The sequence below is a fragment of the Equus asinus genome, chromosome 2, assembly GCF_041296235.1.
Source record: "Equus asinus isolate D_3611 breed Donkey chromosome 2, EquAss-T2T_v2, whole genome shotgun sequence".
In the NCBI taxonomy this organism is placed as follows: domain Eukaryota; kingdom Metazoa; phylum Chordata; class Mammalia; order Perissodactyla; family Equidae; genus Equus; species Equus asinus.
In genome coordinates, this window is record NC_091791.1 from 95,231,001 (window position 1) to 95,252,246 (window position 21,246).

The following is a 21,246-nucleotide window of genomic DNA, read 5'->3' on the forward strand; positions in this document are numbered from 1 at the left end:
GACGTCAGACTCACTCACGTGACAAAATTTCAAACGTAACAAATCAACGAATTAAATTCCATCCCAGCCTCTCGGTCCCTTCTCCTCCTCATTCCCACATCAGGCTAAAAGAACACCAGCAGGAAAGCAGCTACCCATTTTAAATCCCCAAGTCACTCCTGCAGGAGAGACGGCAAAATCACTAACACGAGTGACAGGATGAATTCTGCTCATCTGCAAACCCCTCAGATCATCAGAACTACAGGAACTACCCCCTGACCCCTGACCCCCGGAGAACACTGATCTTTCAGGTTCAATGCCTTTGGCACCAGTGATTCAAATTCAGACGTCCTTATGGTAAATATTTTTATTGTTAGTTTTATCAGAACAACTTGTATGACAATTTCTGATGCATAAGTTTATCAGAGCCAGAGATGATCATTTCTTCTAGAAAAGCAACCCTCTGAGGTTAGAATGGAAGACAAAGAAAAAACAGATTTCACTTTAGAATTTACTGTCACCAAGCCCTCAGCAGCACAATTCCTTTATATATCACTTGAACATTACATAGCAAGTCATCAACAGAAAACAGACCCAAAACCTTATATCCTTATTCTTCCAGTCAATCATCAAATTTTCCTAGATCTCTGAAAACACGAAAATAAAAATCATTTCAATAACAGCATCCAAACACCATAGACGCTGTAATGAGGTGCAGCAGTCCAACTTTAGGCCTCCTATTGTCCAGATTTCAGCTGAAATAGCCTCCATCGGTTTCTTAGATTTTATCACCTTGTTTGGGAGGCCTGGCCTTGCTGGGCCTCAACAGACTACAGCACTAAACACGTTAATGATCTATACTGAGAATGCGGTGTGAGTGGGTTTCTAACTCTTCGGGGACTCGAGTGGGAAGATGACGCACCCCATGAACACAGCCGAGTGCCCCTGGGTTATCCCTGAGCTGGGCCGTTTGACACAATCACTTTTCCTCAGAGGCCAAAGTCTGCGGTTTGATCTTCCTGGCGGCTTCCAGAACAGAATCCACGTTTACTTTGTCTCCAAATTCTTTTTCTCGGTGCTCGAGGAGAATGCCCTAAAAGGAAACAAGAGGGGACACCGTCTTCATCCCGAGTTGCTGGTTCAGGAAACAGGCCTGGGTGGCAGCGACCGTCAAGCCCGCGCCCAGGCGGCGGGGAGCAGAGACCCGACTCAGCCCTGGCTCTGCTCGGGAAGGCGGACGCTGCCTTCACGGTATCTGGACGGCACAAGCAGCCCTTCGGGAGCAGGAAGTGAGGAGGGACTAACGTGTAAGGGGGCCAAGAAAGCTTCGCAGGTAACAGAGCGTGGAAGCACACTAGGACACTGGAACCCCACACACTCTAAAGAGGTAAAACAGACGGGATGATGGGTTTGCGATCAGCCTCAAGGAATCCTTGCTAGAGAGTTCTTTGACCATGACATCTAGGAACGCATCTTAAATTAAAAAAGTAAACATCTATACACATGTTCGTGTACCATTACGTATAAAGACTTTAAGAAAAGCCAGCAGCCCCACCACGCTGCGGCAACCACAGGGAGGCACATCAGGAAACTGTATTCACCTGCCTAGTAAAGCGGGGCACAGACGTCAAACATACTGAGGGGACAGACAGGGACACGGGAATGTTCACAACATACTGTTAAATGGGAGAACACCTAGGTTAATAAGACACCATCTTCTAAAAACCAAGTCGAAGGCCTCCGGGCCCAGCTCTGACCTGACGGGCTGTCCACGGTGGCTGAGAGGAGAGGCCGGCTCTGCCCACCTTCTACCGTCCCATTTTCACATTTTCCATGTTGAAAACGCCTTTCTTTTTTAAAGGAATGGTGCTTCAGAGATTACTATTACTATTACTATTACGAAGGAAACCCCACCGAGTGGCACCTGGCACAGAGGGACTGCAAAAACTCTGCCCCCAAGAAACACGGAGCCTTCCTTGTTCCCTGAAGCCCACCAGCCCGTCACCCTTCCACCAGGAAGGAGGAAGGCGGGAGCTCCAGGGGGCACCAACAGAGCCAAACACCACACCTAGCAACACAGAGAGCATGCCAGGCAGGCCTGGGAGCCTGTGAGCACCCGGTGAGTCACCAGGCAAGAGAAGGCTGGCCAGTGGGCCAACCCTGCCCAGAGGCTGAGGGGAGCAGGTAGGGGGGAGAGTGCCAGCACGGGAAGAGGCTGAGGGACCCCAGGGCCAGGGCATCTGGGAGGCCTCTCGGGAGCCACCTCCGAGCGAGTTTCCAGGCAGGGGAGGGGCAGGGTCGCTGGGAGAGGTCGGATCTGAGTCCTGAGGCTCATTTCCACTGCACCACTTGCTGGCGGTGTATCCTTGGCTGAGTTATTTCCTATCTCTGGGCCCATTTCCTTCCAGGGAGATGGGAATAAAAACACCTAACACCCCAGACTGGCTGTGAGGGAGACGAGATCACGCATACGAGCACCTGGAACAAGGCAGGGGCTCCTGGCAGCCATTATCCTAAGACGTTCTGATAGATCTACCAGCAAGTTGGCAGGGGTTTATGTTAAATCAGACACTAATTCATGCCAGATTCAATACACACAAGCAATAGCAGTTACTAAGATTTAAAAAGAAGAGATCAGAAGTGAAGCTTAAAGTTGCAGGATTTCTATTCCCACTAGCTTTTATTCCTCCCAGACTGGGAAAAGCATGCAACGATCAACCTTGGCAGTGAGACCTACCCAGCAAGGTGTCAATGTCATCCCAAGGTTGGCAGAGACAGGCCCAGAGGTCAGGCCACCCATCTCCAGGTCCTCCTGCCCTGCCCTCGAGCCCACATCCACTTGACCGCATCCCTGCTCTGTGTCCAGCCGGCACCGGCCAGCACTGCCTCCAGCAGGGGCGTCACCACGGCTACCGCCTGCCTGGAGTCTGACAAGGAGCATCAACCACCTGCCCCTGGGCCCACAGAGCCTGAGAGCCCTGTGCTGACTCTGCACCCTCAGCTCCAGCGCCCCACACAGCCGCCCACAGAGGTCTGAGACGCCCCTCGCTTCAGGGAGAGCACACGTACCACCTCCCCCACCTCTCGCCACCTCCCCCACCTCTTGCCACCTCCCCCGACTGCGCCTGTTTCCATTTCTTCTCTCCTCTTCACTCTACTGTCCATGGTGATGACCTAGGACCACGGCAAGGGAGTAAATTCTTGACAGAACAGAAACCGTGCTTTCGTTCGAGCACAGAAAACTTGAGATTAGGAACCTGGGTACGGGCCTAGTGGTGCCACTGATGAGCTGTGCTCCCTGAGGCAGTCCCTCACCCGCCCTCCTCCCAGGTTACTCACCTGCAAAGCTCTCAGACTGTCTCATGACACGATTGTGATGAGTGAGGAGACTCACGTGTGAGGCGTCAAGAGAGCAGATTTGTAAAGGATGATTCCCCTTCCCCATGTTCTCTGGCTTTCTGGAAGGAAGGCTGGGAAACCCCGATATGGGGTCTCGCACTCACAGACACAGACACCCACAGACACAGAAGTGGACACCAGGGACTCACCTGCCTTCCTGACCCCACCACAAAAACTCCACCGAGGATGAAGCCTTCACCTTCCAGGTTCCCAGAGAAGCCGCTGTCCCAGGCCCGGAAGAAGTTACGCCAGACGCCCAGACGGACGAACCCTAACAACATCATCTTCCGCCTCTGGGGACCGTAGAACTTTTTCTGCAGGAGTAAGACAGACAGGTCCCGATGAGCAGGCTGAAGGCCTGCCTCCCCGAGGAGGAAAGGGCCAGCAGGGAGTTCAACACAAAGACCCAGAGCCGCTGGTTCATGTCCTTCTCCACCCGACACACACGGCTCCACCGAGGGCACCCTCAGCTGCCTGGGGACACAGGGAGCCTGGCCAGGTTCCCAACTCGAGGCCCGAGCTCGGGAACAGACTCCAGCTCGGACTCTAACCGCGTGCTACACATGCCCAGGGTTCTTGCCCGTTAGGATGACGACAGCGCCACATGCTGCAGAGGTGACAGGAGAGGGGGAAGACACGTGGCTGCAATGGATCAAGGGATGGGGGCTTGCGGTGGGGGAACCCAATGGGGTTTCAGGCACAGGCATCCCTCAGCATCTGCGGGGCAGTGGTGCCAGGACAGCCGAGAATAACCCAGTCTGTGGATGCTCCAGACTCTTAAAATGGCTGAGTGTCTGCGTATAACCGACCCACACCCTCCCGTGAATTTTAAATCATCTCTCGATGACTTATAATACTGACACAGTATAAATAGTTGTTATAGTGTATTGTTTAGGGAACAATGACAAGAAAAAAAAGTCGGTACAGGTTCAGTGCAGCCGCAACCGCAGGCCTCTCCGTCCACAGTGGCTGAATCCGTGGATGCCAAGGGCCAACTGCATTTCCTGGGCTCCCGTTCCCAGTCCCAGTGCACGCAGGGCTCAAGCGATAACTGAGAAAACAGCTCTGCGCAGAGGGCTGGCAAAGCCCCTGCAAGCCCAGGGCGGCCGAAAGCGGGGCCAGCCTCCAGCTCTAGGCCACACGCACGCAGCCTGGGCCACTGACTTCCCACACCTGCATGCGACACCCGCCAGCCCGTGCCCCATAGGCTCACGGCGCTCGCACCTTCTCATCCAGGAAGATTTCTCCTTTGAAGTAGGGCTGGAAGTCCTCCACCTCCGTACTGAGCTGCTCCTTGACCACGGCATAGAGGGGGACGCCCAGCTCGTCCAGCTTGGGCTTCAGCAGCGACAGGTCCATGGCCTCCTGCAAAGACAGGGCAGTTCAGGCACAGGAGTGCCTAGCGTTCTCAGCCAACACCACCTCTTCCCCATGGGCCCAGGGTGGGGCCGGCACTGAGTGCGGAAGAAAGAGGCAGCAGAACGCCAGCAGCGATTAAGGCCTGGGCTGCCCGGTGCAAGGCTGCCCCAGCAGGGCATGAGGACATCAGCCCAGGTTCTAGTCTCCTCCACGGCAGGAAGGAGAGGCTAGATTCCTGTTACAGGCGTCCCAACCACGGCCTGGGGAGCATCCGGTAACTAAGAGATGGCACCCAAACACTGTCTGTCTGCCCTCCTGGCCACAACGCCCCTCCCCTGCACGGAGCAAAGCTGCAGGGGGCCCACCTAACAAACCCCACCCAGCCATGAGGACGGCCGCTTCCACACCTTTGCCGACTGGCTCCCCACCGACCGCCAATAACCCCCCCTTTCTCCAGCTCAAACCCTGCCCTCTAGAAAGGGATCTTGTTCTAAGAGCTCTCGCTGGCTAGTCCAGCCCGGAGCAAGGTCCCAATTCTCAAGCGTATCTAATCCTTCCTGCCTGGTGACTTGTCCTGTACTGTGTGTCACCATGAAGACACCACTAAGTGTCTCAAAGTCAGACACTGCGTCTCCCAGCTCTTGGGTCCCTCAGGGCCTGGCACACAGCACTAGACACCAGGCGGGAAGCCGTGAAGGCGAAGGTGGACAACGGGGAAGATGCAGCTGAGCTGACAAGCAGAGACACTCCTGACTCACACGGCCTGCGTGCTGGACGGATAAACACAACCGCACGCGTCACGCTGCAGCTTTGACGTGAAGAACAAATTCCTTTTTCACATTTGGTGTCATAATCAGATCCTTTAAAATGTACCCGCCTCACCTCCAAAACAGCTACGTTGCTTTATGGCAGCAACTACACTGAATTTTTCATTTATTTTCTAGAACCACAACAAGAACAGCTAAGGAAGCAGGATACCAAGAGCTTCAGAGAGGCACAAACTTTGCCCCAGAGCAGAGAGGACCACAGGTCTGATGTGGTCTCAGACCAGCTGTGTGTGACACGAAAGGTTTTCCTCGCTCTTCCTGGGCCCTTTGCTCTGGGTGTGCTGCTGTGCAAAGCCGTGAAGTGGAAACTGAGTCACACACCTCCTGCCACGGTCACTCAAAATAACTCTGACTGCCATCCAACCATCCTTCTAGAAACACAAGTTTCCACAAAATGCTCTGCTAGGATAGAGATCAGAGCACGTGAAAACAGGTCGTAATCTGAGCCATTGCTCTTGGCCACTCTGGGGTTTAACTGGCCTGGAGAAATCAAGTCACCCAGGCTTCCATGTCGGCATTCGGAGGCTTCACAGATTTGCAACCCAAAGGCCCGAGTTTAAACTTCCCCTCTTGGGGGAGGCAGAATAACACCCTCGAAGGATGTCCACATCCTAATTCCAGGAACCCATGAGTATGTTTTGTCACACGGCAAGGGGGAACTAAGGCAGCAGATAAAATTGAGGCTGCCAGTCAGCTGATCCTAAGGAAGATTATCCTGTGCTATCTGGATGGTCCCCACGTAAAATCACAAGGGTCCTCAAACGTGGAAGAGGAAAGCAGAAGAGTCAGGGCCAGAGCGACGAGCTGTGAGAAAGACTCGAGGGGCCACTGCTGGCTTAAAAACGGAGGAAGGGGCTGAGAGCCGAGGAATGCCGAAGGCCGACGCTGGGAAGACACAGAAATTATTCAGCCCAGAGCTGAAGAAGGATCGCAGTCCTCCTGCCACCTCCAGTTCAGCCCCGTGCAGAAGCCTGACCGCCACAGCTGTCCGATGGCAAATCTGCACTGTCTACAGCCGTGGTGGGGCAGTCCCCATGGCAGCAACAGGAAATCAACGCACGTCCCGACGGCAGCGGGACTTTGTCACAGCCTCTGTACCTCAGTTTCCTCCTCTGTAGAACAAGAATGACACCAAGAAGCCGTCTTTTCCAGGGATGGGGTGGGGAGCCACTGGGCAACAGGCGCGAGAGCCCCAGGTGGGAGGAACAGCAGGGCATCACGTGGTCTAAGTGTCCAGCCCAACTGCACAGCCAGGGAGACCTGCAGGGCTGAGGGGAGGCACCCCACAGTGGGGAGGACGACCGGAGGAGCAAGGAGGACCCTCGGGCGGGGCCGAGGCCGAGACTGACTGGGGAAGCAACGCTGTCTCAGGAGCGAGAAGAGGGTCATTCCCAGCTCTCCCCAAGGCAAGGCGGTGATCTCAGAACCCAGGGCTTCTGCCACCAACCAACCGTATGACCACAGATAGGTCACCAAACCACTCTTGTCCTCGGTTTACCTATCTGTGAGGTGACAGGCTGGACCCTGCCTTCCTCTGACAGGCTTCCTCCGGTCTGAACAGACGATGACAGGCTCCTCAGAGGGAGACGCGAGGTCAGTGAGCCCCAACTCACACCAGACTCATGCCTACTGCACCCAGGCCCGGGGCATGACCCAAGTCTCCCGGCTCCAGGACCCATGCCGAGGGCGCACAGTGGGGCAACAGGCCGACCACAGGAGATGTGCGGCTGTCGGCCTCCAGCTGGGACTCCAGGCACCTCCTCAAGAAGAGGCGGACAGGCGGGTCCATCCTAACAGGGCGGCCTGGGCTTCCTCCTGTGCTGCGGCTGCCCCATGGGGGAGGCTGACCCTACGTGCCCAGGACCAAGCCAGACGCCTCATCCCACGAGCACAACCCTGTGCCGAGCATCAGGACATGGAATCAGACCTGGTCCCCATCCCTGATTAAATGGGAAGACGGTCCAGAATGCGGATAGAACCACAAGAGGGAGCGGCCTTGGGAGTCCCAGAGGAAAGTCAGGCATGCTGCCCACCCCAGGCTACGGTGAGCTGTTAAACCAACAGAAACAGAGGGGAAGTTAATAGAAATACCTAGAGCAAAGAACAGACACTGGGCCTGTGTTGACCAAGGGCTGAGGTGGGCCCACAGGTGCTTGTCCTGGCTGGAAACGCAGCAGGCCCCACTCGCTAGGACTCCTCCCTCTGCACAGACCCTCAAACGCACTCACCTCCCGACAGAGGAAGCAGCCCGGCCTCCGCACGGCCATGATCACAGCTCCATTCTTTTCCCAGAGCTCCTTGGCTTTGAAAGTCCTCGGTTCTGAGGGGAAGAGAAGCGAATTCAGTAGCATTTCCTCCCAGGCCAGCCCAGAGAAGCCGCTAAGCAGCTCGTAAACGGCAGCAGGCCTAGCTGGGGACCTGGACAGGCATTTCCCACGAGGGAAAAGCAAACAGGAAACCCAGACAGGTGGTATCAATCCTGCAGAGGGAAACAAACAGCGGGAGGTCCCAGGGTCTCCCCAAAGGCCCCACCCCCATCCAATCTACTTGCAAACTTGGAAAAACCCAAACTGGAACATTTCTGGAAAAGCGGCCAATTCCTTTGCTGCTGGTGTCAATAGGCCTTGTGACAACCCTGCAGGGCAGGTACACGGCCAACGTCTGAAAGCGATGTTGCACTTTGGCCAAGAAAACACCAACTCTTTAAAGAGCATTCAAAGGAAGAAGGTCAACAGAAACTTTAAAAAAAAATTTTTTTAAATATGTTAACTGCAATATTATTCACAGCGGAGGGCAGAAGACGCCCAACAAGGAAATGCCGAGGGGCAGTCCAGCACGGGAGCTCAAGCCGGCTCCACCGTCAGACCGAGTCCACATCCAGCTGTGCGACCTTGGGCATGCAGGCCTCCCTGAGCCTCAGTTTCCTCGTGTGTAATGCACATGTCTGGCAGCTGCACCCTGGGCTGCAGCGAGTATGGAAAGATGGATGCACCAGTGCTCGCCAGTGTCCAGCAACACAGAGCCAGCGAGGGCTCAGGGAGTGTGACTACTTCAGCAATTCTCCGGGGAAGCCACGTCCCTGCGGGATGCGATGTGGAAAAAAAGGGGGGGAGGGGCATCTGTAAACAGGTGAGTCTGGGAAACCCTGGGTGAATGCAGCTCAACAGGGCCCTCCCTTGGCAGGGCTTCTGAGTCCCTCACGAGGGTGGCTGACGTCCTAAAGCTGCAGTCATAGACCCTGCCTTTCTCGACGGGCTTCCCCGTGTCCTGAACAGATAATGGCGGGCTCCCTCTGAGGACCCCACTTGGAGACCGCCTGGTCAGTGAGCCCCAACTTGCACCAGACTCATGCCCACTGTACCCAGGCCAGGGGCATGACCCAAGTCTCCTGGCTCCAAACCCCATGCCAAGGGCACACAGTGGGGCAACAGGCTGACCACACGAGATGTGCAGCTGTCGGCCTCCAGCTGGGACTCCAGGCACCTCCTCAAGAAGAGGCGGACACGTGGTCCGTCCTAACAGGGTGGCCAGGGTGGCCTGGGCTTCCTCCTGTGCTGCGGCTGCCCCACAGGAGTGGCTGACCCTGCGCACCCAGGACCGAGCCAGATGCCTCATGCCACGAGCACAACTGTGTGCTGAGCATCGGGACGCAGAATTGGGTATACAGTGTTTCCCAAACTTATCCAACTTGGGAGCTCCTTTATTTGAAGATCCAGGGGCCCAGAATTGCTCAGAACACTCTGGAAGGTTCAGTTAAGCAAACGGCAGTATGACTAAATATTATGGCGCAGTTATTGTTCCAAGCAGAGAGACAACAACAGAAAGTGAAAAACGCTTCTTTTGATTAATATCACGGGCACCAAGGTCACACCCGCATATGGCCATGCACACGCAAGGAAAGAATTGTGCAAAAATAAAAACCATTCAAGGGCAATGGAATTATCAGAGATTTAAAAAGCGTTATTACATTTTTCCTAACATTGTTATATTGTCTTTTCAATTGAAAAAAAAAAGGGAGAGCTATTTTAAAAAGAAAAACATAAGTAAGCCTGAGCCCGGCGCTCTGGAAAAGTACCGGGACCAGCGGGGTGGCTGCTCACCCTTCTCCAGGGTCTTCAGGTCTGTGTCCTCCAGGTACTCCAGGGCTGCCTTCTGGGACTTGGGCAGGAACATGTCTGTGTTGGCCAGGAACAGGGCCAGGGCAGCGGCCCCCAGGGCCCCCACACCAATGGACCACATCCCCATGGTGAAGAGACTCGGATCCTGGAGGAAAAACATTTCTGGAGATTGAGAGGAAGGAGGAAGACATTACTGCTCCTGAGAGGGCTGGAATCTAACATCTGGGATCGGCTAACCAAGAGGCCAGAGCAAGGCAGGGCTGGGGCTGGATGAGGGCAGGGCGCTCACTGAGAAAAGGCAGCCCTCACAGACACTGCTCCTGCCGCCCCCTCCCGCACCCTCGGAAGGCAGCGGCCCCAGCTCTGGGGTGCTCCTCTGCATGAGCTGCGTCCCCTGGGGGCAGCGACTCCTCAGCCCCCTCACTCGATGCCCGTTTTCCTTCACGGACTCGGTGTCTCAGCCACCAGCTCCCCGGGGACGGGCAGCTTTCTCCTCGTGACCAGAGGATGCTCAGAACACCAGTCCCATTGTTCTGTGACCCCATCCTTCCTCCCCATTAGTCTGTGACTCTCTGGGAAACAGACACTGTGTCCTGTTCACGCAGCGCCAGCCGGTGCCCTGCAGGGCGTCCCCACTCCTGGGAGGCAGGAAATCTCAGCACATTTGTCCCCGGGGAGAATCACTTTATGTTTCACTCATTACACAAGCAAACCAGGCTCAGAGTGAAAACAGAGCCAAAAAAAAAACCCAAACGGCTGCAATACATAAAACCAGAGTCAACAAAACAGCAAATCTGTAAATATCCGCCACCTGTTACATCGTAAAGTTAACAGAGTGGCCGCCGTCAAACGCCAGGGTGACAGTTTCCTCCCATGACCAGAACCTCCGGGATGTCTGTCAAACGAGCGGGAGTAGAGACTGGGAGAGTGTGCTGAGAAACAGCCGGACACTGGGGTCGGCCGCAAGCTGGGCGAGAGATGCCTACACAGGGCGGGAGCTCAGCAACTGAATCGCAGTTCCAGGCAGGACCAGAAAGTCCAGCCTCGTTCCCAGCTCCCGTCCAGGAGTCTCACCAGGCTTCCTCCAGGTGAGAAGCAGCCCACCACCGCACAGCAGCAGGAGCCCGTCCGGCCTGCCCTCACCTGCCAACTGCTTACAATGCCCATCTTTCCGTTTGCCCCCTCGCCATCCTAGGATCTGACTTATACTGGAGGCTTCCTCCCTAAGTAGCAGCCTGATCCTGAGCGCTGAGATCACCGGGTACAGGCCTGGGGTTGGGGTGTCTGTGTGTGTGTCCCACGTAACCTGACCCACCTCACCACAGACACACCTCTCCCTCGCAGGACGTGGCCGGGGAGAGCATTTCTCCAAAGGATTAAGCGGAGGCCTGGGAATCTGCAGTTACTGCCAAGGCAGGGCCCGTGTGGGATCCACCCCACGAGGCAGGGCTGGGAGCAACCTGGTGGTGATGACCTTGGGAAGAGGAGGGGAGGCCAGTGTTTCGGCCGTCTGGGAAGTTCAGATTTGAGTTAAGAAATAAAAGGGAACTTCCAGGCAAGGGTGGGGGGCGGGAACGAGCAAATGAAAACAGCACTTAAGACAGAGGAATTTGGCACATGTACGCTGGACGAGAGAAGAAAGAGGGGAGGCCAGTGCGTATGTGTGTGTGTGTGGGGGGGTGGTGTCTCTGATGTGCTGGGAGGGGAAAGTTCCATCTTATAAGCTCCCTAACTCACCATGAGTCTCACAGGCTGGCGGCCCTGGCCTCATGCAGAAATGCAGACTCTCGAGCCTTACTCCAGAACTAAGATATCATAAACTCCACTTTAATCAGATCGCAGGCGACACAGACGCACATTAAGGTTTGAGAAGCATTGTCTCAGAGGAAAGAATTCAGGACTTTGTGCTCGGCTGGTCATAAGCCACAGAACAAAGCACAGGCCTGGGAGCGCCAGGCCCCCCTCGAGGCCAGCTCCGCTCCCTGGCGCGCGGTGGGAGGGCAGCGATGCCTGTCACACCTGAGCAGCGCTCCACGCCTCTGCCTGGAAGGCCCGACCTCGCCCATCTTATTCTTCAAGACTCAGACGCCTCCTCCAGAAGTCCTCCTGGACGCTCTGCCTAGCCCCACTCCCACCGCCAAGAGGCGTTCACGCACCCCACCTCAGTCCTGGGCCCTGTGCATCCCCACACCCTCTGATGTGCCCGACACTCTGACGTGGACCTCTCTGCCAGTGCTCTCTGCCCTGACTCTGTGCCTCAGTTTATCTCTGAATCTCCTGGCCTGGCGCAGTGCCTGCTGGGTACAACGTGGGCTCTCTGTAAACATGAATGATGGAAGTGAGGACACACAGAGGACCGAAAGAGCTGGGAGGCCGCCTCCACAGGCCGGCTTGCAATTCTTTCCATGGACGAGTTACACATTACCAGGTTAAAGTTCAGAGAACAATGAGAAGGAAAACAGCAGCTCCCACACACCTGCTGTGAACAGCAGGCTCCCCAGAGCCGGGCCAACCTCTGCGCCTTTGCGCCCTCCCTAGGTGGCCCCAGATGTCTGACTCAGGAGCCCAGGGCCTGGGCCCTGATGACAGATCTGATAACGTCTCTGAGTCAGTGTGCAGAGGCTGGCCCACCCCCCCACAGAAGGGCTTCAATTCCTGGGAGCCATTCAGGAAGTCCAGGGGGTCCCCGTGGAGCGCAGTCAGCTCCACGCCCTCCCAACTCGCCACCGCTGCTCCGGAGGCAGGCAGACTCCCTCCCCCGCTGCCCGTCCACGATGATCGTGTAGCATGTTTGCTCAAGAGCATGAGGGAAGCGGACCCAACCTGCCATTCCGTCTATTTCCAAACCCTCATCAGCCCTGCCCTGTTCAATAAATCCAAGTGAGGAGGACGTAAAACCGAACGACGCATCATCCTCAAGGAGAACCAGGCCCAGCACACGGACGAGAGAAATTCAAGCAGGACGGCGAGGCAGCTCGGCCCAGGCACAAACGTGGGGTGAGAGCCAGGGACGTCCGGTCCAGGCAGCCACAGAAGCATCCAGAAGAAAGGGCTCTGGAGCAGGCGGGACTCGGGGGCAGGATGGAAGAGCTGGGCCAGGCCTGGGCGGAACAAGCCTCGGAAACAGCAGGCTGGCTGGGGGCGAAGGCACCCAGAACGCGGGCGACCCTGTCCCAAAGGCCCCCCTCTCTGCACGTCAAGCCCAAGAGCTGGAGTACACGACTGGGCTGCAGAGCCCCCAGGAGCATCGCTGCCCACCCCACCCCGACTCTGGCTGTGACCCAGCAAGTGTGAGCAGGGTCACCCCTTGGGGAGCGTGTGCCTGGTCCTCAGACCCCGCAGCCCCAGGATGTGAAGCACGACTGCCCTGCAGCTGGGCGTCAGGCCTCCACACCAACACCTGCTCCCGCCGGCTTCTCGCAGCCGCAAACTGACTTCTGGACACACCTAGAGCGTGTGCAGGTCCAGCCCCACAGCCAAGCCCCCTGAGCGACAAAGCCACCCTCACCCTGGCCCTTCTCGCAGCCACTGCCGCTCTGAATCCTGAATCGCAGCGATTCCCAGCCACAAGCACAGGGAGGCGGCGAGGAGCCTGAACAGCTGAGGGACGATGCATTTTCAAGGGGCCTCGAAGGCTCCCGACTGCAGGGAGAGGGAGGCCAGGAAAACCAGCATTCACTTAGCATCACGCGACATGCTCGGCCTAATTGCATTCACTCAATAGTCTTGTGAGGCAGAGGGGATCCTGTTTTATGGCCAACAATCCCAGAATTCAGAGACGCTCAGACCCTTGCGCTGGGTCACAGAGTAGCATCAGTACTGCGCCCCCGACCCAGATCCCCAAGGCTCCAAAGCCTGTGGTCCTTCCACATCAGACATTGTCTCCCCACTCATCCATTTGTGGGGTTCTGGAGGTCAAGCGGCATGATCCCCTTTGTCTTGAAGATAATTTAAAAAGGCCCACTTATTTTCTCAGCCATCCCATATAGCCAAACCATGTTTACCCTGAAAGAAATTTACCATACGACAGTTGCCCCTTCTCTTCCTCCCCTTCTCTCCCACTTCCGCTCAGGAAAGGGTCAGGTTCTCTGAAAGATAATAGCAAGGCTGTTTACAGAAGGGCCAGCCCCACCTGACACAGCGACCGACCAGACCTTATTCAGTTCCCCGCTGTGGGGCTCAGCGGCCGGCTCCTCTCCCAGCCGCCCAAGGGCTGTGGCATGATTAGACCACACGCAAACAGCTGTGGCAGCTCAGAGAGGCAGCCCTGGGCTGGGAAGGGTGTGGGGTGAGGGGGAGACCCAGCTGCACTCCTGAGGCCATGATGGGTCGATCCCTCCCCAGCCTCATCTCCCTCAACTCCGAAAGGAGGGGGATGGACGAGGCAGACGCTGAGGCTCCCCAAGCCCCCCAGTGACATCATGCAACTCCATCCCACAGCTCAAGCTGGAGTCTGCACACTCTGGGTTCCTCCTCATTTCCATTTCCAGACTGTTCCTTCCTGCAGCCCGGAGCTTCGGGAGGCACCTCCCCTGCCCCACATGTGGTCCCTCCTTCCCGACCTGGCAGCTCAAACCTGGGACAGGCACTCACCATCCACAGCGACCACACTCCTGCTCCTGCTGACAAAGAGGCTGGCCCAGAGGAGCCAGAATCAGAGCAAGCAGGGTGGCTGGAGGCGGGGCGGCAGGGCCCCGCCCATGGCCGTCCACTGTCCACAGGCAGCACCGGGCCACCCAGAAACCCTGGGGCTCCTTCAGCTGCAACAGCCAATCTCAGAAAACATCAAAAGGGAGAGCTGCCAAGGCCCCTGGCCCTTCGAAAAGCTGAGCAAAGGGTGAGTCATTTGCAGTCATGCAGATGGCAACAGTTACCCCTCTCGCTACCCTGTGCAGACTGCCGAAGCGGAGTTGCACCCTAATCAAAGGAAGACGTCCCTTTCCCCATGGCTGCTCCTGCAGCCTGCTCCCTGGCCCTGGTCTTCACCCCACACCCAGGAAGTCAGCTGCCACCCCCGAGGACCCCCACCTGCCGTCTATCCTTTACCTCCCTCTGCCTCCCTTCTCCTCCTGCCACATCAGTGCTCCCCTCAACCCACACGCCCTTCCTGGGCGACCTCACCTGCTTCCAGCGCTTTGCCCACCAGCTCAGGATGGGACTGGCTTCCCGGCTCCCCCTGCCCTTCCTGAGTCAATGCTTCTGTGGGGACCTGAAATTGGCCACCCCAAGATATGTCTCTTTGGCATCAGGATTATTTGAGGCTGATTGCTTTTGATAAACTGGGACAGGGAAGGAGGCTCTGAGGAACGGAACTTGCCCTTTGTTAGGACACATTTACACTTGTAAGGTAAATCTCTATCTGTAAAGGTGCCTCCCTCTCTGCACCAGGAAGAAGAAAGCAGATGACTTTCTCTCTAGAAACTCTTAATCAATACCAAAGGCAAGGACTTTAATCTGCATTTTATTGTGCTTGTCTGGTAACCTCCTGTAACTGCCTGGCCCGTGGTCTCTGTCGCAGCTCATCCAAACTCTCCAGCTCCGTGGATGACAGGGCATCCAGCCAAGCGCTCAGGCCATAAACTGCGTGCGCCACATTCTATTCTCCCTCCCTCAGCGCCCACATCCACTCACTCAGGAAGTTCTGTCCGTCCCACGGGTTGAGCGTGCCACCCATCGCTTCTGCGGTCCACCCCAGGCCCCGGGACTGTGCGCCTGCCCTGTGGCCGCAAGCCCAGGACTGGGCCTGGCGCAGCTCGAGGTAGGCCCACGCAGCTTATGACGACGACCCCGCAGCACACGGACAGGCCCCTCACAGCCTAGCTTGGGTCCACCTTTCTGGCCTCGTCCCTGGCTGCTTCAGCCTCCTCGCGGACCCTCCACGTGCAAGGACGATAGTGCTCTGGTGAGGCCTCCGCACAGTTGCTCATGTTGTTTCCTTTACCCAGAATGCCCTCCCCACTCACGCCAACTGGGTAAAGGCCCAGCATGGCTAACACTTCCTTCCACAGCCTTTCCTGGAAGCCCCAGCCACTGACTGCCCCTCACCTCTGATCACAGAGTGTGCATGCATGTGCAAACGCACACACACCTATGCCCCTTGCACAAGCAAGTGCACTTAGTGTGTTTTCATTATTTACACGTCTGTCTCCACAATACGGCAGAGCAGTCTGAGGGCAGAGGCTGCTGTCTTATTCAGCCCTGCATTTCTAGCACTTAATGCAACCATGGGCCCTCCAGCACCAGTTCCACCAACCCTGTCTTATCAACAGAGGAATTAAGAGTGGTTTTTCAAGGAGAGACCCCCTGTCCAGTTCAGGCCGGCTGAGACCACGCACCCATCAACTAGGCCTGCGCAGATGCTCGACAAGTGACCTTTCCGACGTCAAGGGGCAAAAACTCCATCAGCTCATGCTCATGCTGCCATTTTGTGAACATGCGTCCTATGAAGAGGTGAAGCTTGCCTACGCGTGCGCAGATCATCAATTCCCTCACCTCTCCTCACCTCCAATCATCTACTCCCACAGCTCAGACCATCTTGCCCCCTACCCCATAAACATCCCCAGGCCCCCATTTTCTGGGAGGCGGACGTGAGACTGATTCTCCCGCATCCTCGCTGGGCCACCTTGTAATTAAACCCTCTCTCTCTGCCAACATGTCATCCTGGTGATTGGCATAACGGTGCGGCGGGCAGAACGACCCTGGTTCAGTAACACTGACACCAATCTCGGTAACTGGTAGTCATCAAACATCTAATGAAATGACCTGAATTGTACTCTTGGAATGCCACAGTGAAGGAGAGCTGGAACTAATTTGTAGCCACTCAATTTCAGATCAGCACACAAGGTAATTCTGGACTAGTCTGGCTGGTCTGAGCTTAAAGCACGCACTCCTGTCTGGGGCTTAGGTGGCCTTGCGTTGGGTCCTAGCTCCACTGCATGGCAATCTGACCTAAGCCCCGAGGACCCTGGGCCTGCATCTCCCCACCTGTACAGACAGAGGCAGGAACGAGAAAATCTAGGAGGCTGTCTCAGTTCTGACATCCAAAGGCTCTGAAGGACCACATGGTTGCAACTGCAGGGTCACGACCACCAGAGAGCCGTGGGGGCACCAGCCGCTGTTGCTCTCCTGCTGTTGCTCTCCTGCTGGGCGTGCACATCTGACTCCCCACCTCCCCAGGCCAAACTCCTACCTGTTCAGGAAGCTGCCTCCCGCAGGAACTAATAGAGTCTTAATGAAACAAAATTTCAGCACTGGGTGGGTTAATTCATGCCTGAAACAAGTAGAGACAGCATCATATCCTAAATGGCCAGGGGACACCTGCCCTGCCCTGCCCCACCCGGGGAACCCTCCCTGCTCAGAATGAGCTAGCCTGAGGCAGAAGGAAGGACAGGGGTGTTGAGGGAGACAGAGGAAGCTAAGAGTGCAAGTGGGCCTCCCTGCCCTGCAGCCCACAGTGAAGCGGCTGGAAAGGATGCTTCATTTCCCTTCTCTGCTCTCCTCTGTTCCCCTTCCTTCTCTCAGAGCTCTAATTCAGCCCGTCCCTCTCTGAGTAAGTGAGGAAACCAAAGCCCAGAGAAGGGGCTAGCTAGTCCCAGGTCACATTGGGGGGGGTGTTGCTCAGTGGCTGTGCTAGGACTCTGGTCTGGGTCTCCCAACCCCAGTCCACGGCTATTAATTCTGCATTGAACACTCCTGCTGAGGCCGGAACAGTGTGGGGGCCCGGGCTCAGGGAGCGGGGCCCATGGGTCCTGAAGTCAGCTCCCGGGCCTGAGGAAGGCTAAGAGCAAAGCCATTCCTGCGCAGAGCCTGGCAACACTGGCGGCTAGAGCACCCGCCCTTCCCAGCCCAGAGCTTTGCGAGCAGTTTACAATCCAAAGCCAAGTGTTTTCTTAAGGCCACACTACCCGTTCTCAGCCAAGAAGCCATTCTGCACCTCTCCTCCCTAAGGTAACAAGCTCCTGTCCATTCCAGCTGATAAAGACACAGGCTTGCAAACACCAGTTCAGCAGCCTGGTGACCCAGGCCCCCAGGACCCCACAAGCTCCCACCCACCCTTGTCATCAAGGACCGTGGAAACAGCCACCTGCAAGGAGCTCTCCCCCACTTGCCTCAGTCTCCAACTTCCTGTTCTGCTCCTTGGGGTGACTGCCCAGCTCTGGCCCCCCCCCCCCACCCCGTCCTGCTATCTAATTCACAAAGTTTCACAAAGTTCTGAACAGATGCTGAAAGCAGAACAAGAGGACACAATCAGGGGCCGGCCCAGTGGCGCAGCACTTAAGTGTGCATGTTCTGCTTGGGAGGCCCAGGGTTCACCGGTTTGGATCCTGGGTGCAGACATGGCACAGCCATGCTGTGGTGGGCGTCCCACATATAAAGTAGAGGAGGATGGGCACGATGTTAGCTCAGGGCCAGTCTTCTTCAGCAAAAAGAGGATGATGGATGACGGGGATGTTAGCTCAGGGCTAATCTTCCTCAAAAAAAAAAAAAAAGAGGACACTATCAGCTCCTGGGCAACCAGGAGACACTGCCAAGGGTGAGGAGTGTGGGGGCTGGGAGAGGCCTTTCCTCTGATCTGTTATCCTGAAGCTACAGAGCCCCCCAAACACCTGGCCATCCTGCCGCTCCCTTACACAGCCTCCTGCCTGCGCTGAGGGCATCTGCTTTATCAAGTTCTACAAGTGTCACGGGAAGGTAGGGCAATACCATGAAAGACACTGGGCTGCAGGACGAAAAACCTGGGCTCTCCTTCTTTGCCTCATCCCTCTGAACCTCAAGGACCCCTGCTTACAAACAATGGCACTTTGAAGGGTTGTCAGGAAAGACATAAGAGAAGAGCAATGCGAAAGGCAGCAAAGGACAGCAGAATTGCAAGGCAGCATCATTTTTCTCTTCTCTGCGGGGCCCACCCATTCTCTTATGAGGGCAGGACATCAGGACAAAGGACACGAAACACTGTGAACAACTTCTCCCGCTGTGTCACTGCAGGCCTGCCTCCGGGATGGAAGTTCCAGCTCTGGAGGGAACCCTGACGTGTCTCAGGCCCCCTCCACAAGGCATCCTGTGCGCTGCCCCTCCTGCAGCCGGCCAAGAAACACTGCCTTCCCCACCAGCAGCACCAGAGAAGGCAAAGGGCACTGCCCGGTTGTAACCTTCCCGTGTCAGAGGCCACTGAGCTCAGAGGGGAGCTGAGAGGTTCCCTTCCAATGCCTCCAGACAGTTCTTGCCACACAAGCCCCAGCAGAGGGAGACTTGGCATGTCTCCCTGCTCAGTATTTCACCAAGAGGCAGGCACGCAGCTGGCATGAGAGCTGCCCTATTTCTGGGACGCTGTCAGCGCCCAGGGCTTCGAGCCCCAGAACTCCAGTCCTCACCATTTAATCGACAGAAGCAGATAAGACAGGCATCAGAAATGCCTTCCAAACCCCTCAGGACCAATGCATGAGGTCTCTTCTCAATGGGACGCCCTTAGGAAGGAGGGTGACTGGGAAGGGTCACACCAAGAACAGCTAAAATCAAACTCAAATTCCCAGAAGCTGTAGGAACCTGGACACGGCACTGTGTTTGCATCAGCAGAACGACAATGATTCCGGAATTACCTTCTACAGAGTTCTAAGAATCAGGATTCACCGTCTAGGTGGTGCTTCGTAAGCCACCGTACAAAGAGTGACATAAATATGAGGAAGAATTCTTACTCATTTCTGGATTAGTCAAGGATGGCCCCTAAATGTTGTCTGTACACGAAATGGAGGGGTTCTGATGACCGGGTATGCTCGAAGAGTCAGGTTCGCATTCTGAATCCCAATTCTCAGCCTCCAGGACTGGGCTGGGGCAGAGCATCCAAGACCACACAAGCTGGCTCCCGACAACGCTTCTCAAAATAAACCCTCAGTAATTATTTTCTTGTTTTAATCAATCTGTCAAGCTCAAAGGAAAATACATTAAAATAAAAAAACAAAAACATAATTGAGGTCTAGGTAACTGGCCTGTAGAAACAGCATGGCCTGGTAAGGAAAAGAGGCCCAGAGTCAGCAGGGACTGGACCCCAGCCTGACGTCTGGACACCCTGGGTGCTGTGCCCCATAGCCCTGGTCAGGGGCCCTCCACCTCCTTCATCTCCGGCCCCTGCCACAACCTCGAGGACATACTGTCTGATGGGTGCCGCGTTCGTCTTTTCCTCCCCAGACTTTAGCTCAGTCTCGCACTGTACAGCTGGGGTCCCTTCAGTTTTGTCCAGAGCCTGTGCCCTTCGGGGGACGGAGGCGAACAGGCGCCTCCGGGACGCTGAAGATGCTCAAGAACAGAAGCGATCGCGGCCCCATAAAACACGCGACCCTCTGCCAGCACCGGCCGAGGGCGGGACCTCCCGCAGCCCCCGGCCCCACGGGATGCACGCGCCAGGGCAGGGCCCTCAGCTCCGAACTCTGACCCTATGATGCCGGCGGGTCGGGGCCAGCATTCTCCCCAGCGCGGGGACCAGCGCGGGCCCGCCCGGTCCACACCCCGCTCGCCGGGTCTTCCCGCCGCCCGCGCCGGGGGCGGGGCCGCAGGTGCAGGTGCAGCGGTCGCCGCCTCCCGGCCCGCCGGAGTGGCGCACTGCGGCACCGACTGCCGCTCCTCCCGCGCCCGCCCTGCCCAAAGACCTCACCTGCCGCGGGCACCCCGGCGCGCGCCCCCGCGTCTCGTGCCGCCGCCTCCCTTGCCGACCCCGGGGCTCCCGCCCGACCCTACCCGCCCGGGCCAGGCGGCCGCGCCTACCCAGGCGCGCTGTGCCCGCCGCCCGCCGCGCCTGCGCAAACGCTGTGCCTGCCGGCCCGCTGCGCCTGCGCAGACATCGTGCCCGCCGCCTGCCCGCCCGCCCGGGGAGACGCGGTGTCCGCCGCGCATGCGCCGGCGTCCTCCGGCCGCGGGGACTGTGCGTGTTGTGTGCTCGTCGCGCGCTCTCTGCTCTGTCCTTCGCGGGTGATGGAAATTTACCCCTGGCTCCTTCCAGAGCAAGGAGGCTCCGATGCCCTCCGTGGATCCGGAGGCACCTGTCCTGGAGCCGAGGGCCGCCACTTTTAGCCCTCAGCTAGTTTTTGCGCAGTTTCCTGATGGCTTGGTGTTTTGGGGAGTAGAGAGGGGGGATCTTTAGGATCGACGCATGCCGAGAAGTGTCCCTTCAAGCTTTAGAAGCAAATTCAGAATCGCTAACCTCTGACCCCATCCCACGCTTTCACACCACAATGCTGGCCCTGGGGCAGAGGGTGGCGAGTGGTAGCTTGGAGCGCCGCTCCGGGATGCTGCCTGCCTGCAAATGTCTTGAATCAGCCTGGTCTGCTTTGACCACGCTGGTTCATCCGTTCATTCGGTCGCTCATTGACTCCTCAGATGTTAGCTGTCCGCACTGTGTTATAAAAGTGGGCGATTGGGAAAACACCTTTTCAGAGGGAGGAAGGGCTGATGCGCGATACAACACTTAAAATATCACTGGAACACAGTCTGATCAGCCACAGGGCAGCGGGAATGAAGCCGCAAAGCAGGCCTGACAGCCCGCTGGTCAGTGGTGGCCATCTGCCTGCAGTGCC

At 56.7% G+C, this 21,246-nt stretch overlaps 1 protein-coding gene across 12 annotated transcripts; it reads right to left on the bottom strand.

Moving 5' to 3' along the window:
* Positions 1 to 331: 331 nt before the first annotated feature.
* On the bottom strand, positions 332 to 20,619 carry PRXL2A (peroxiredoxin like 2A). Of its 12 annotated transcripts, none has more exons than XM_014855746.3 (7): positions 14,276 to 14,464; positions 13,703 to 13,770; positions 9,665 to 9,827; positions 7,793 to 7,884; positions 4,603 to 4,743; positions 3,528 to 3,692; positions 332 to 1,072 (listed from the first exon to the last, which is right to left on the bottom strand). In XM_014855746.3, the coding sequence occupies exons 2-7, from the start codon at positions 13,703 to 13,705 to the stop codon at positions 959 to 961; spliced, it is 678 nt and encodes a 225-aa protein (XP_014711232.1). In that variant the 5' UTR covers positions 13,706 to 13,770; positions 14,276 to 14,464; the 3' UTR covers positions 332 to 958. The 12 variants fall into 12 exon arrangements, with proteins under 12 accessions (XP_014711232.1, XP_014711231.1, XP_070350087.1 ...); XM_014855745.3 differs by having other exon boundaries at positions 9,665 to 9,844; positions 14,276 to 14,454; XM_070493986.1 differs by lacking the exons at positions 13,703 to 13,770; positions 14,276 to 14,464 and adding an exon at positions 20,438 to 20,619.
* Positions 20,620 to 21,246: the final 627 nt, after the last annotated feature.